This window comes from Sesamum indicum, linkage group LG5 (genome assembly GCF_000512975.1).
Source record: "Sesamum indicum cultivar Zhongzhi No. 13 linkage group LG5, S_indicum_v1.0, whole genome shotgun sequence".
Taxonomy (NCBI): Eukaryota; Viridiplantae; Streptophyta; class Magnoliopsida; order Lamiales; family Pedaliaceae; genus Sesamum; species Sesamum indicum.
The window spans coordinates 1,261,306-1,277,484 of record NC_026149.1 but is presented as its reverse complement, the minus strand read 5'-3'; the positions used below and the strand labels follow the sequence as shown (position 1 = coordinate 1,277,484).

At 36.2% G+C, this 16,179-nt stretch overlaps 3 protein-coding genes across 3 annotated transcripts; 1 reads left to right on the top strand and 2 right to left on the bottom strand.

The window, feature by feature from the left end:
- Positions 2,949-7,123, top strand: LOC105161550 (auxin transporter-like protein 2). The gene is made up of 10 exons (XM_011079270.2): positions 2,949-3,388; positions 3,604-3,831; positions 3,934-4,119; positions 4,224-4,336; positions 4,426-4,609; positions 4,704-4,801; positions 5,253-5,460; positions 5,690-5,947; positions 6,593-6,771; positions 6,831-7,123. Exons 2-10 carry the CDS (start codon positions 3,649-3,651, stop codon positions 6,874-6,876), a joined length of 1,455 nt encoding a protein of 484 aa, XP_011077572.1. The 5' UTR covers positions 2,949-3,388; positions 3,604-3,648; the 3' UTR covers positions 6,877-7,123.
- LOC105161620 (lactosylceramide 4-alpha-galactosyltransferase) lies at positions 10,222-11,984 on the bottom strand. The gene has a single exon (XM_011079358.2). It carries the CDS (start codon positions 11,696-11,698, stop codon positions 10,475-10,477), a length of 1,224 nt encoding a protein of 407 aa, XP_011077660.1. The 5' UTR covers positions 11,699-11,984; the 3' UTR covers positions 10,222-10,474.
- On the bottom strand, positions 13,296-16,178 carry LOC105161619 (putative receptor-like protein kinase At3g47110; the record flags this gene model as incomplete). The annotated part of the gene is made up of 2 exons (XM_011079357.2): positions 13,296-13,956; positions 14,138-16,178. Coding segments are annotated over 2 exons (2,406 nt in total), but the record flags the coding sequence as incomplete, so codon positions are not given.

The following is a 16,179-nucleotide window of genomic DNA, read 5'->3' as shown; positions in this document are numbered from 1 at the left end:
ATTTGCTTAATCATTACAACCCCCACTAAATCTAATTCCATATTATTAGTAATAGATATGGAAATCTAATATGTTGAAAGTGGGTATGGTATTGTATTGTAAATGTGGAGCAGAGGGGTAGCTACATAGCTACATGCATGTATAGCATTATGAATGGTTTACACAGTGGAATCACCATCAACACATCTCTCTCTATAATACAAAAACTTCCCCTCATTCACCCTTTTCTTTTTCAATTATATATATATATATGTTGGTTGATTTATCCAAAAGATTACTTGAAATATTTGGTGATGTTAAAATACTTGTATATTTTCTGATAGGACAGCTTGGTTTTACCATTAAATTCTCAATCCAAGTAAAACATTTTGAAATTATATATTTAACATAAGAAGACATATGCAATTACTTGTTCATAATCAATCCATTTTGTTGAATGAAATCTCAATCCTACCTCATCCTATTTAAATAAATCAAAAGTATAGTGATCATGTCTTAATCCACTTTAATAATATAGTGCCACTTTTGTGTACTAAATCCCGGATTACTAATAACAAAAAAAATAAATTAAAAGTTGGGTTTAATAATGAGTATATATATGAATAGTGATAATGGGGGGTGTAGGGGTGTTGCCCACCCCACTCCAGTTAGGATTATACATATTTCCCACATTTCCCTTTTTCTTTTTCAATATGCAACCCTTACCCATTCCTGCCTCGCCGCCGCCACTATCACTACCAATCCAACAATTTCCTACAATTTTATTCACTATAAATTAAAATTATAATAATTTTTTATTATTTATTATAATTAAATAAGAAATAATATAAAATTTTAAATTATTTACGTATACTATAGTTATGAGTCATAGCAAATATTTTTACTATGACAAATATTTTAACAACACTTACAAAGATGACGGTCAACAATCATTATGTGATTGTAGTCAATAACTTTTATTGTAATCAATGTCGCGTCATTATATTATTTATTTTCATTTATAACATACATTTTGAATTTCCTTCACAATAATACTATTTTCTTAATTATAGAGTAGTTTAGAATTTATTGCACCATCATATGTTATTATTTGGCGTGTTTCATATTTTTTGCAAAAAATAGCAAACTCCCACTTTAATTGACATTCTTTATTTAGCTTTAGAGTCTATAATTCACAAAAGTAGAAATAAAGAAGGGCAGCGGCGGGGGTTTAACGGGTGGGGCCTAACGCCGTTACTGGGACATACGGAGCCGTCTGAAGTATAATTGTGAGGCTCAGCTGGCGTTGGACTTTGCGGGTGTCCTAGTTCAGGGTGTGGCGTGAACCCATTTTATAGATTGACCCTCCAAATGGCTAAATTTCGGAAAGGAGGCTGGCTGAGAAAAAGAAAAAAGTTAAAAAACATATTTTCTTAAAAAAAGTGAATAATGGGCCTGAAAGTGTAAATATGCTGGCTTGTCTGATAGCCCTACCCCTACATGTTATAATTACATTCTTTCACGTTTGCACTTTGAAACTTTTTCAATGTTTTTTTTTACTCTTACTATATCATTTCATTTAAATAAAATTAAATGACTTCCACTTTGATCACCAACCCATCAAAAATAGGTCTAATTATAGTATATTAGTTGCTTATAAAACATTGATTCATCATTATAAAAAATGTGCTCCCGAAGAAATTAAAGAAAAATATGAATATTTTTTTAATGATTAATTTCTTTATCTGTTAGGTAAAATTTGAAGTGTTATACAAATATTATGATAAGCTCAAAGGTACTTGCAAAGAAGGCAACACCATAATTGAGGCTCTTCCACTTTGAAGCTGGCAAGAAAGTGAAAATCATTTTCCAAACGGTAAGAAAATTAGAAAATATTTTTTTTACCCAAAATCAAATTTGATTGAACCAAATAAATAACAGAACATAAAGAGGTGTTTCCTTTTAAGTTTGGGTTTCTGACACGATTGCCTCCCTAGTCCCTACATTGACCACAACTCACTCAAGTAACTGTAACGCCATCCATCATCATTTCTCAAATTCTATCATAATGTGTTCCTCCTCAACACACAAATTTAATTCCCAATATATTAATACTTTGACCATTCATCATTTCCGCATGTCTCCTCTTTATATTATATATCTTTTACTTCATTTCTTTATAAATATTCCCACCATTTTCTATAATATTTATGATCAGGGCTGGAAAGCCAGACCCAAAATCCCAATTTGAATTTAATTTAGTTCAACACAATCTAATCATAAACTGAATTATATATACTTCGTGTGATGATAATTTGTTTTTTAAAAAAAATAATATTAAAATATTATTTTAGACGGCAGTTGAATTCTGAAAGCGTAAAATTTAAAAAAGTGAATATTAATACATATTTGAGGGGAAATTGAACACTTATTGGTTGTTGATGTATAGTATGAGAAAAATTATCAATCACATAACAAGTATATTATATTTTTTCTATCTATTTATTTAATCCGATCAGACCTATTTTGCGTAATATTTTTTTCATATTAGAGTAATTAATTACAAATATGTTGAAATTTTTTTTTAATTGAAATCAGGTTTAATCGAATCAAATAAATTACAAAATATTTATAACATATTTTTTTATATAATTGATTATTATTTTTGAACTATATACTAATTATATGATATCTATACTATATTTATTAATAGGACTAATTTAATTTGAATTGGGAGAATTGAAATGGTTACGGGTCCTAGAGAAATGGAAGGGAGGGAGCCCATCAATCGAGTGAAAATCTCTCGATTCTCACTCTACCAAACGAAGACCGAGAATCGAATCATTAGTGGAATACAGTGAAGAAACAGAATTTCAAAAAAAAAAAAATAAAGTTAATATACAATTAATTCGCACACACTCCCCCAGCAGCAGCAGTTTTATTAATGTTTATATATATGTGCTTCTTTTATAGTAGCAGAAAGTCCTCCTTTTCCGATTCTTACTCACTAACACTGCTTCTCTTTCTCTCTCTCTAAGGAAACGAAAATTTTCTCTGTTTTTCCTCAGCTGGAACTTCGCTGCTTTTGAGGTCATCTCCGCCGCCTTCCGCCGCTTCAGAATCTGAAGGCATTTAGTTTTGTGGAAACAGGGATTTTGTTACTAGCTACACAGCTAGAGTTTAGTGATCAGTGCAATAATTTCTGGGCTGGCATTAATTGCGAGTCCCTTGTTTGTTAGGCTCTGTATGCGTCGTCAGTTCTTGGAATGAAGAATTCTTCAACTGCGTCACTCTCTTTCCTCGGCTTTTTGTAATCATATTTGTTGAAACAAGGGAGTGGCATCGTGCCGCTTATTTTTATAATCAGCTGAGATCTGGGTTCAGGAAAAAGACTCGTCAAAACAGCAAGGTATATGAGAAAGTGAGAGTTGTGTTTTTTTTTTTCTTCTTCTTTTTCTTTTTTGTTCTTTCTGTTTGTTGGGAGTGGGTTTTTTTACGGTTGCTTTGGATCTGGGGAATTTTAATTTCTCGGCTTTCGTTTTCTTGGAAGGGAGGGGTTTGTTGGCTTTGCTGATGCGTTTCTTTTGTCTCATTGAGCGTCCGTTTCTGTGCGTTTCTCTTCAGATCTGCCAGAAATAATTCCTTTTTAAGTGGAAGAAATCGAAGACAATGTTGGGTCAGAAGCAAGCAGAGGAAGCTATTGTCTCCAACTTGGATGAAACTGAAAATGATGGAGGCGGCGGCGGCAAGGATGAGGAGACAGTCGAGGACCACTCCATTTTCAGCCTCAAGAACGTCCTCTGGCACGGCGGCTCCGCCTGGGATGCCTGGTTCAGTTGTGCTTCCAATCAAGTACGTGCGTATTAGTATCTCATCAAATTCATCTCGTTCATTCAATGAACTCTATATAGGAACAAATAAGTAAAAACTTTTTCATTTTTGGTGCTGTAAAAGGTTGCACAAGTGCTGTTGACACTTCCCTACTCTTTCTCCCAACTTGGAATGCTGTCCGGAATCGTCTTCCAAGTCTTCTATGGTTTGATTGGTAGCTGGACAGCTTACCTTATCAGTGTTTTATACGTCGAGTATCGAAGCAGAAAGGAAAAAGAAGGTGTTAGCTTCAAGAACCATGTCATTCAGGTTTGTTTGTTTGTTTGTTAGCGAAACACCAATTTTTTTTTTCATTTTTCTTTAAAAAAAAAAGAGAAAGAAACCCATTTCAGATATTTAATTTTATTCAACAGTGGTTTGAAGTGCTGGATGGATTACTGGGTCCATACTGGAAAGCAGCAGGTTTAGCCTTTAACTGCACTTTCCTTCTATTCGGATCTGTCATCCAACTCATAGCCTGTGCAAGGTAATTAATCAATCAAACATGGTAATATACATTAATTTCTATATCCTTATAATTATAAAAAGAAAATTGATTTATATATATGTACACAGTAACATATACTACATAAATGATCACCTGGACAAGAGGACATGGACTTACATATTTGGAGCTTGCTGCGCCACCACTGTTTTCATTCCCTCTTTCCACAACTACCGGATTTGGTCCTTTTTAGGACTTGGTATGACCACTTATACCGCCTGGTACTTGACCATTGCTGCTCTTGTTCATGGCCAGGTTATAATTTTATCTAATTATATATTCTCCAAATTCCTTTCATTATTTATTTAATTTTTTTGTTATCTAAATGGATATTTTAAAATAAAAATAGGTTGAAGATGTGCAGCACTCGGGTCCGAAGAAACTAGTCCTTTACTTCACCGGCGCCACTAATATACTGTATACGTTTGGTGGACATGCTGTCACTGTGTAAGCTTTCTTTTCTGATTTTGCTGCTCAATTATTGGCTAATATTATCTTCTTCTACTACTACTTCTTCTCGCCTTCTATTTGCAGCTTTTGCCGGCCACCTTGGGGTTTGTGCAAACACACTACACAATCATATATATATATATATATACAAACTACTTTTTCTTTGTTTACTAGAACAAAAATAAGAAAATTTCATATTATTTGTGAATAATTCTGAAATAATATGCAAGTGCAGTGCCCAGCATCTGAGAGTACTTCAGATTCACACAATTATTGCATGATATGTAATATTTCCAGTTGGAAAGGATCAGTATTGTACCAGTTAGATTCTTGTCTCTGTGATACATTTGGATTTATGTAGTGTACAATTACTTGGTTTACTTTATTGGCCTAACTTTGAATTGTTAGGTAGTTTCACACTGGTAATCTTTTTTAACATTTTTAACAGGGAAATCATGCATGCGATGTGGAAACCCCAAAAGTTCAAGTACATTTACTTGTTGGCAACGCTGTATGTTTTCACTCTAACACTTCCGTCGGCTTCGGCCGTCTATTGGGCTTTCGGCGATCAGCTCCTCAACCACTCCAACGCGTTTTCGCTCCTCCCCAAGAATGGTTGGCGCGATGCTGCCGTTATCCTTATGCTCATCCATCAGGTCTCCTATTTATTTTTCATATTAATTGGTCATGTTCGACAATTTTCCTAAAGCTAGACTTGAATTCAATGTGCACTTAAAGACCATATGTCGGTTAAAAAAATTCTTTGTCTAAATTATTACTATACTGAAATTATATACCAATCGCACGAGGCATGTAATTTACGTGATATTGGTCCAATATGAGGTTGACTAATAATAACTACTGTGGTAATTTCCGCATCTACAGTTCATCACATTCGGATTTGCATGTACACCGCTCTACTTTGTGTGGGAGAAGGTGATCGGGATGCACGACACAAGAAGCATATGCTTGAGGGCGCTCGCAAGACTACCGGTGGTGATACCAATATGGTTCTTGGCCATAATCTTCCCATTCTTTGGCCCCATCAACTCCGCTGTAGGCGCCCTTTTAGTGAGTTTCACCGTCTACATCATCCCAGCCGCCGCCCATATGCTCACTTATAGAAAAGCCTCCGCTCGTCAGGTAACTTTAACGACACGCCCTACCAATTACCATTAATATTGCAAGTATTAATTTAATAGGAGTCATGATCTAAATTCTGTAAAAAGGAGTAAACTAATGACATCTATATACCGTTGCTTCCTTTAAAAGAAAATTTTGGTTACTTTACCAATTTGCTAGGGAAGAGTAGTGACTAAGGCATGCCCCAGTTGGTCAGAAAAATAATAATAGAGTATAGTTATCTTTATTTTTCTCTTTGAGGGGGGTGTCGGATCATAGAGAGTAGGAGCATACGGCAGTGGCATTAAATGCATGGATTTGGAAATTTTGCTAAGATCAGAATATATATAGGTGGCCAGTCCTTTTCAATTTAGTTATATGCTACAGTCTGGATGTTGCATTATGTCCCATATGAGCTGGCCTCTAGTTGCCAAAATTTTTTTACCCTAATCAATGACTATGATCCATTTATTATATAATTTGTTATTTTTTTCATTGTACATAAAAAAATATTATATTTATTATATAATTGGTTTAGGTCTGACCAAACTCAATCTGGATTAAAATTTTACCTAATTGCCTTCTTTTCTTTTCCAAAAATCTGGAACCCCTTTAATTCCGATACCAAATTGTTGAAATTTGATTATTGTATTGGGATTATTGCAGAATGCCGCTGAGAAGCCTCCATTCTTCTTGCCAAGCTGGACCGCCATGTACGCCTTGAACACGTTCATCGTGATCTGGATCTTGGTTGTGGGTTTCGGGTTCGGTGGATGGGCTAGCATGACCAATTTTGTTAGACAAGTGGACACATTCGGCCTCTTCGCAAAGTGTTATCAGTGTAAGGCTCCGGCGGGCGCCCATCAAGCACCGCCGCCATGGCCGCTTCGTGTTATCAGTGTAGGGCTCCGGCGGGCGCCCATCAAGCACCGCCGCCATCCCACCACTGATCAAGGCCTGGATCATATTTGATTTAGAAGAAAATTAATCAAGATTCTCCTTCCATATTTTGTAATATACATGGGGAGATTGTAATGTTTCCCCTAAATGTCATGTGTGCTTTTATTTTTATTTTTTCTTCTTTTAATGTTTATTTAAAAGTATTAGGTGTGGTAGCGTGTTTGAATTGTGATGATTCCTTTGCTTGTCAAAGCATAGCCTAATTATGTAAGTTTGTAGTCCTTTTTTCCTTCTTCATTCCCACTTTTCTTAGAATATAAAATATAATTGAAAATACATTTTAATTTATAATTGAAAAAGCTCTTTATATTTGGATGAGTATACAATGTATCACATACAATCTTATTCAATATAATTCAATCTTATTCAATCTAATTTTGGAAACACACTCTCATCTAAATTAATTTTGCTCAAGAGAGGATAATTATGTGAAAATAATAATTTATGCTTATTATATAGTTAGAGAAGAATTGAGTATAATTTTGTGAAGTGAGTAATTTGAGGAGATTCTGTAGGGAGGAGGAGATGGGGACCCAGTCACATGGGTTGCACGTTTGCATCTTCCTTTGTCACGTGCCAATGCCATCAATCTCTATCTCTCTCCTCCATTACCATTAGCTAGGAAGAAGAAGGCACATGATCGCATATGTGAAGCATGAACACGCATCAACTTATTTCTTGTCTTCCCCCCATCCCCATCCCCATCCCCATCCCCATGCCTTCCTATTCTTCAATCAAATTAACACTATATCACTCACTTGGTATGCATGCGCAATTTCTGGTCCGCGCCTGCTACCCAAAAATGTTCATCATCATTTTACATTTAATGTCATTTTCATAATTTGATCACAATAATTCGACAAGGAGAATAAACATATAATATGGATTAAGAGAAATAATCTCTCACACATTTTTTTTTCATTGTATGATTCTTTTTAATAGTGTGGCGTTTTCTTTTTCAATATATGGTAGATCATTTGTTATATCATTCAATATTTTCAATTCAAGAACTAATTCAATACGTCGAGAATTCAAATTAATGAATACATTTTATTGATATAGGAAAAAAAAGAACCACTATAGAATTAGATATTACACATATTCATATTCGTGAGGCTTGAACCACAATCTAATGTGAGATTTTAAATATTTTATTTTGTTAATCGAAGAAGATTTCACCGACTATTATGATGAGTGGGATTAAATTAAGATAATGGGGAGTCTTGCTTGGTTGATAAGATTTGGGTGGTCGGCCAGCTTATATAATGGTTGATGGTTGTTTAGCGAGAGAGGGAAAGGTAAAAGTAAGTCAAGAAATTTAAGATTAAAGCAACTTATGTCATTCATTTCTACTTGATCCCTCACGTTTTTGCTGAATTTTGAAAGGTAAATTCCATTAATGTGGCTAACGTGCTTGATTCAATTTCACTCTAATTTCTTAGAGTTACAAAGAAAGTTAAGTGCAGTGGAGTTTTCAAACATTTAATTGAAAATTAAATTCATATTCAATGCGTCATTTAGAGTTTTGAAAATGAACCAAACTGAGATCTTGTTTCAAAATTCTTTATTTGACCCGATCGAGGTCGGGTTAGTCAACTTTTATATCTTTATTTATAAATTGTATACTTTGATTTAGAATGATTGATATAATTAATTATCTTTATCAAAAAGACGTATGAACATAGGAAAATTAAAATAACGAAAAATGAAGAACAAATGTTGCCTAGTTGTAGTGCCAATCCAATTCTAGAAAATTTTGCCATCTCCTGACTGCAACCAGAAGGCTTATAACGTTAGAAATGAGCGTTGAAAATGGATTGGAGACTCTGTAAGAATAATAATGTAGTGGAAGTGCATGTATCTGCTTGCCTGCCTGAGGGTGTTATGAAGCGAAATTGGCATGTGGTATCCCGAGGCATTGGGATTATTATTATTATTACTATTATATTTTAAGTGGAGAGTGTCTCAAATCAAGGAGGATTACGCTAACAATGATCTGAGCTGAGATAGTCCTGTTCGGCTTTCTAGGCATTGGATTCTCACACCATTTTCACCTCTTTCTTTATACCTTACCTCTTTCTCTTATAAAACTCTTAGGCCCACTGACCCAGATAGAACAAGGACGGTCTGAAATTAATCCGGGCTTCATGGACTCGATTTTCTTGAAATGGACCAGTCCCTGTGCTTAATAACGGTTTAAGATTATTGGTCGGCCTGGTTCTACTCTCTTCTTTGACCGTGAAATGCTGAGTATGGCGTGCTGTAGCCCACAAACTCGTAAAAGTCTATGAGATGTCCTAAGAAGAAAGTCAAATATTGGAGTAATAATTAAAGGGAGTAATGATGATAGACATGGCAAGCTAAACTAAAGTGGGACGAAAGTGCAACTATTATAATTTATATCATCTCATCATACAATAAAAAACATTGAATTAGCTGCTGCTGCTGATGCCTACCACTCTTGTCATCATCTCTAAACTATCTTCTGTTGCCGGCTTTCCATTTCTTGTGGTGTCAGAATTCCATGTTTCTTAATACCTGTCCACTACTTCATCCTTAAAAATAAGCTTCTTTCCCTTGCATATGTTACACCAAAATGGCATCAGAGGATGATGAGCATCCATTTCGCATTCAACACAGACAAGTAGATAAAACAAGGATCAGACAAATCATAGATTACCAAAAATCCCTTTATCTTTCTTCATCATCTTCTTCTTCATTTTCCTCTGCAGCAGCTTCAACTTCTGCGTTTACATCTCCGCGGAACAGAAGTAGCTTGTTAGATTTGATGAAAGACGGAAGCACGTCCTTGAGAAGATTATTTGATATGGAGCACACTAGCTTGGGCAATTATTTCAAGGATTATTGTGTTTCGCCCATTGTTAAGCCCGTTCTCTTGTGGGGCAGTGATAGTGATAACGATGCTCATGATGATCCATGGGCAGAAATCAAGCAAATTGGAGGTGCTTTGCGTTCAAGAATTGGGGTTCAGGATAGACTACTCTTTACGCAGGGCAGTTTTAATGATGATCAACACTTTGTGCAGCATGGCAAGAGGGAACAAACGCGCAGACGAAAGTTGATCAGAACTAAGACTTACAAGAGATTGCCAAGATTTAGTTTGTGGAGATGTGGAGGGTTCAGATTTAGGCTAAGGCCTCAGGTTGATCAGAAAACTGAGGTTTACGATTTTGGTTAGAAAGCTGTGAAGCACAATGTGCTCTTCTTCTTTACTCAAGTCATTTTTGCAAGAAACAATTTACATTAGATTAGCTAGAGAAGAATATGAATCGTTGAATTGTACAAGTATAATGTTGTTAATGCAAGGACAAAAGGAGAAAAAAAGAGTCGAATCTTTGCCTTTACAATTGGGAAAGAAAGAAAAGCCAAAAGTTGGAACAAAGTGGAAATGTACCAAAACAATCATGGAAAATATGGAAACACAAGGTTGCAGTTTCCTCCAGTCCTGAGCTTATTTGTGTATGAAAAAGAATCCTAATTATCCATTCACAATCTGCACATTTGTTGGGCTTTTGCAGCTTAATATAAGCTTGCAGGTTAAGCTGATCATTTCGCCTCCTTAAGATCTCAAACATGCCTGCTGCACACAACGCAATGATCAGATATCAATCTCCTTATAATGCTTCCTTCTTCAATCCTGAATCTACTGCTTTGCCTGTTCCACAAATGCACCCCATAGGCCAACCTGTTAAGCTGCCGGATCTTGGCCTCGGTCCATTTTGCACCGAGCTGGTCATTAGGCTTGATGAAGAACCCGGAAATCTTGGTCCAATCCACTGGATAGAAAGCTATGGGGGGCAAGACTGTACAATTGAGCTCTTCTCCTGTGTTTGCCAGCCTATCAACCACTCTAGAGACCAAGTAAGGTCCATTATGACCCCACCTATTCCCATCAAAACTCAAAGCAAATTCCTCCATGAACTTGTAAACAAGTGGGTGGTTCTTGTCGAAAACAAGAACTGCATTATTCAGCCTCGTCCAGTTCCCATTGACATCAACACTCTGTGCTCCAATTGTATTCCTCAAACCTGAAAATTCTTTCAAGACTATAAAATCAGTGTCCAAATAAACCCCTCCATACTTATACAGAGCTGCAAGCCTAATCAAATTCGACAGATTCTGTGCCAGGGGAATCTCCCCTGGATCCCTGTCTCCATTCTTGATATCACTCAGCCACCGCTCAGCGGGAGTGTTCTTGAACAAAACCCATAAGTCAGGAGAGAATGCCCCAACACGAAAACCGCGAGAAATCAAAGGCTCCAAGATCTTTCGACCCTCTCCCGAGTCTATAGTGCTTGACAAGATAATCAAACAGCTTTTGGGATTGGTCTGGAACACACTCTCCAACACGAAAAACTCCCTCTCGCCGAACAACTCAGTGGGTGAAATCCATGTCATGAAGAACTGAACTTTGCATTGATTGCTGCCAAAGAATTCTCTAACTCTAGCATCGAATCTTCTTGTGAAACGGGATCTCTCAAATAACCTTAAATCCTCAGGCTTTAGCTTGTTTTCAGGCTGGACAATTACTTCCTCTGTTACCTCAAAAGGAGGCAGCAAAATCCTATGATCAGCATCCTCATCATCTGTTGATGTTATACGCAGTACTTGTGATGTTTGGTGAGTCTGCAACTCATCGAGATGGCTGTTTCCATGTTCAATAGCATCAGAATGTAGCGAAACATTGGATACAATACTGTCGGTAAAAATGATAACAAACACGAACAATGCAAAAGTGATGGTGGAGAAGATGTTTGGTTTCACAGGGGAATATCTCCAAGAATCGAGCATCTTAATACAGAAGAAAAATGTTCAATCAGTTTGCAGAAAACTGAATCTTTTTTAACACAATCATAGAGATCAGAAGAATTTGAGAGGAGGGTTTAGATAAGTTTTCATGGCGGCTGATTAGGAGTATCAAAAAAAAAAGATAGAGATTTGCATATAGAAATATGGAATTTATGTGGTAAGACATAGACTAAGTTGTTGGCTCTTGAAGACTTTTAGCTGCAACAGTAATTTAATAAGTCTGATCAGATTGTTTTTCTGTTGCATGAGACCTCGGAGACATTGATGTTCTGTTCCACATATAGAAAGATCTCATAACATTTTTACTTTTCCCAAGTACAAGTTCATTATTTTCTAGGGAAAATTTTAATTAAAATCATATTTTAGTGCAGGTAAAATATACAGAATACAGATGATGTGATGGAATTTTTTTATCAAAATCAGGTTTGGTCAAACCAAATCAATCATAGAACAAGTATAATATACAATATACTTGTCAAGTGATTCGTCATTTTATCAAAATTGTGTATTAATAACACAATAAATATATTATACTTGTCATATAATTGGTTTAGGCTCAATCAAGTCCAATCTGAAATAAAATTTCTCATGAGGTGGATTGTGTATAATTAACAAAGAATAATCATTCATACACGAAATATATTATATTTGTGTTGTAATGAGTTGGATTCTGTTAAATTTAATTTGAATCTGTTTACACATCCATCACCGTGAAACTGGAAATTCACAAAAAAAGGCTATTTTCCACTTGGTTTCTACATTATTACATGTGGGAAATATATTTGATTAATGATAGGACATAATCTGATGGGCTGAAAATACAAATATGGCGAATCCCTTTTCATTAAACGAATGCCTTAGAGTTGTTGATTGCACTTGAAAATTTTACCTTCTTATCCTTTCTCACTCATATTTGGACTTTTACCTAATTTTCAATTCAAGATATCATGTGAAGAGTGTGTTAAAAGAAGGATTTCCTACTCATCTCAAAGAGTGTTTGTAAAAACTTGTATTTTTGTTGAAGTGATTTTTTTTTTAAAAAAAGTTGGAAGTTGTAATAGAGTCAAATATGGATAATGTTTATAAAAAAACAAATAAAAGTTGAATATTGTTTGGAGAAAAATCACTTTTAAAAGTGAACAATATTTATAAAAAACTAAATTAAATAGTGTTTAGAAAAATAAAAAAACTTAATTAATTAACAACGACATGAAAACTGATTCAAAGTCAACTTAAATTATGAAGTGATGCGGGCAACTTAGTGGATTTAATTCTTATTTTTGGCTATCATTGGAACCACTAATCTATCACTCAATAAACTATAAACCATCTTCTTTTGCTACTACTTGCTTTAATATATGATTCTGTAATGACGTGTCATTTCATTAAATATAATTAAGCTACATAATATAATATAATTCAATTTTGGTAAGCGCAAGAATTGGTGCAAAAGCCACACTTAGTTAACACATATTTTTATTCATTAATATTAAGCTTTCAAAAAATAATAATTATTAATTTTTGGTAGAAATGGCATTCAGAAAAATGTTTGTCATCAATCAATAGCTATGAATATGTGGGCTACTTACTGTATGTGTTGGGCTGATGGGCCCTTAACTTTGGTCGGATGAAAACTGAAAAGGGAATTAAATGCCACAAAAATCATTCAGAAAATTGAAATTAAGCATGAGATATAGATGGGTTCAAAAAACTTATTACAACCAAATAGCTAAAATGAGAGACGTATCCGAATTCATATCAACAAAAGGACTGTAATTATTTAAAATTTTTCAACATCATATGCTTTTAATATTTTTCAAGAAAATAACAAGTATTGGTATTAAAAGGAGCGTGCTCAACAATTCCTTGGACGTTTTACTCACTTGTTGAGCATTGATTTCTGGATAATGCGGGCAAATTGCGTCTAATCGATTCCAATTCCTTGATAACATCTGCAATATTCATCCGTTCCTTAGGCGATTCCATGGAACAAGCCACTCCAATTCTCATAATGGACATCAAACTATCCTCTTCGCCCATTCCACCCTTTAAACCTATCACCGGGTCTAAAATCTCTCCAACTACTCTTTCTGGCAATGCCATTTTAACGAAATTGTGGAGGTTGACTCCGTCCTCAAACCCACTATCGGTAGGCCTCTTACCGGTGAACATCTCCAGTAAAAGAATCCCATAACTATATATGTCCCCTTCTGGTGAATAGTTGCTTCCCATGCCATACTCTGAAAAATATATAATTTTTCCATCACGTTAGCAACTTCAATACTCAGACTAGAGATTTCAGGCCACGCCAACATGCATTATAACTACAACATCCCTTTTATTCATCTATTTCAGCCTCTAAAACATGCTTCTTGTGTGTGCATTTTGTATAAAAACCTATTGATAATTGCACTTAATTACCTGGTGGGGCGTAACCAATGGTTCCCCTTATTCCGACCGAGCTGCTGTGCGGTTGGGATGTGCTCAAGACTTCAGGAATGAACTTTGAGAGGCCAAAATCTCCCACATGGGCAACCATCTGATCGTCCAGAAGAATGTTACTTGGCTTCAGATCACAGTGAACAATTGTTCTTGGGCAATGATGATGAAGATAGTCTAGTGCAGACGCCACATCTATGGCGATGCTCACCCTTTGTGCAAGACTTAGACCTAAACCACTCAGCTCCTCGTTTGAGTTCTGCTCTTTCAAGTCACCATGGAGCCACCTCTCCAGGCTGCCATTCGGCATGAACTCGTAAACCAATGCTTTAAATTCTTTCCCTGAATAATCAATCGTCGAGCAGGCAGTGTGGATCCTGACTAGATTCCGGTGCCGGATGTTTCTTAAGGTTCTGCATTCTGCCAAGAAGCTCTTGATGTTCCCTCGACTCTGGACATTGAACACCTTCACAGCAACAATCTTTCGACCTGATTCCAGTGTTCCTTTGTACACGGATGCGAAGCCACCAGCACCAACGAAATTAGCTGAAGAAAAGCCGTCTGTTGCTTTGTGTAGAGAATCATAAGTGACCTTTGAAAACAATCTTATTTCTGATGGAGACGATACAAGGGGCGCCGTATGCCGTTTTCTCAGACGGCATATTATGAGAAGAGAAACTATCAAAACCAGTGCCACAAGCCCAGAAAGTAGGGGGATCATAAGCTTAAGCTCAAGATGATGAGATTTTTGTTTCTCTAACTCATTCTTTGGGCATATGGCGAGTTTCAGCTCTGGTATACCCCCACAAAGCTTATTATTGCCAGTAACAGAGAATGCAGATGCATTACTGAAAATTCCATCACTTGGTAACTGGCCCTCGAGCTGATTGAAAGACAAATTCAAGTTCTTCAAGGAGAACCTTTGGAGAAAACCTGGAATTCGTCCAGATAAGTTGTTTTGTGAAAGATTCAAGTACTCTAGACCCCTCAGAGAACTGAATGATGAAGGAATAGGACCCTGGAAAGAGTTTCCTGCCATATCAAGACGCCCCAAAGTCACACAACTGCCTAGGCTGACAGGAATTTCACCGGACAACCTGTTTCCAGAAACATCCAGGTATCCGAGGTTTTTCAGTTGTCCCACCTCAGAAGGTAGAGAACCAGATAATTGGTTATCAGCTAGATTCAAGGAAACAGTTAGAGATGACAGCTTCATAAGATTTTTTGGTATAGGACCGCTGAGGTTATTCTGGGACAGGTCCAAATCTTGCAAGTATTGGAAATTGCCAAAACTAAGAGGAATAGTTCCATTCAAGTTATTCTTATTGAGACGGAGCATATATAAATTACTTGGCTTAGACAGAGATGGTGGAATGGAACCTGAAAGCTCGTTTTCTGACAAATCTAGCAACCGAAGCTCTGAGAGATTCCCTAGAACTGCAGGAACACCACCTGCGAATTTATTCGTTTGCAGTTGCAATTCAGTCAGGTTAACCAGGTTCTCAATTCCTACATTGATACTGCCTGATAATTCATTACCTCCCAATCTAAATGTCAAAAGATTTGTCGATAAATTTGCTACTGAATAAGGTAATGTTCCTCCAAACTGGCAATCACTCAAATCAAGCACTTTTAAGTTCCTGCATTTCGTCAGGGAATCAAAGAACTTTAAATCATCAGATTCCGCTATCCCAAGGGGATTGGAAGCAAGAATCAACCACCAAAGATTAGGCAACCCTCCAAAATCAATTGAAATTTTACCATTAAAATAACTCCCAGTAATGTCAAGTTCAACAAGATTTGAAGCATTGGACAATGAAGTTGGGAGTAGCCCCGTCAGCAAATTATGACCAAGATTCAGCACTTGCAAGTTGGGAAGAGTAAAACCCAGGTCATCAGGCAGAGTTCCTTCTAACTGATTGTATGGTAGAGACAAGGACACGAGAGATGATAGGTTAAGGATTGCTGGAGGAATCGTACCAGTTAATTTATTCAAACCCAACCCCAGAAAGTTCAGGTTCTTC

What these genes read in the sequence shown, in the direction of transcription:
- LOC105161620 (XM_011079358.2), bottom strand. Translation starts at nt 11,698, where the DNA reads ATGCTCGATTCTTGGAGATATTCCCCTGTGAAACCAAACATCTTCTCC.
- LOC105161550 (XM_011079270.2), top strand. Translation starts at nt 3,649, where the DNA reads ATGTTGGGTCAGAAGCAAGCAGAGGAAGCTATTGTCTCCAACTTGGAT. An exon ending in TCAGTTGTGCTTCCAATCAA is followed by an intron (nt 3,832 to 3,933) that starts GTACGTGCGTAT and finishes GTGCTGTAAAAG; the next exon opens with GTTGCACAAGTGCTGTTGAC. An exon ending in GCAAAGTGTTATCAGTGTAA is followed by an intron (nt 6,772 to 6,830) that starts GGCTCCGGCGGG and finishes TTATCAGTGTAG; the next exon opens with GGCTCCGGCGGGCGCCCATC.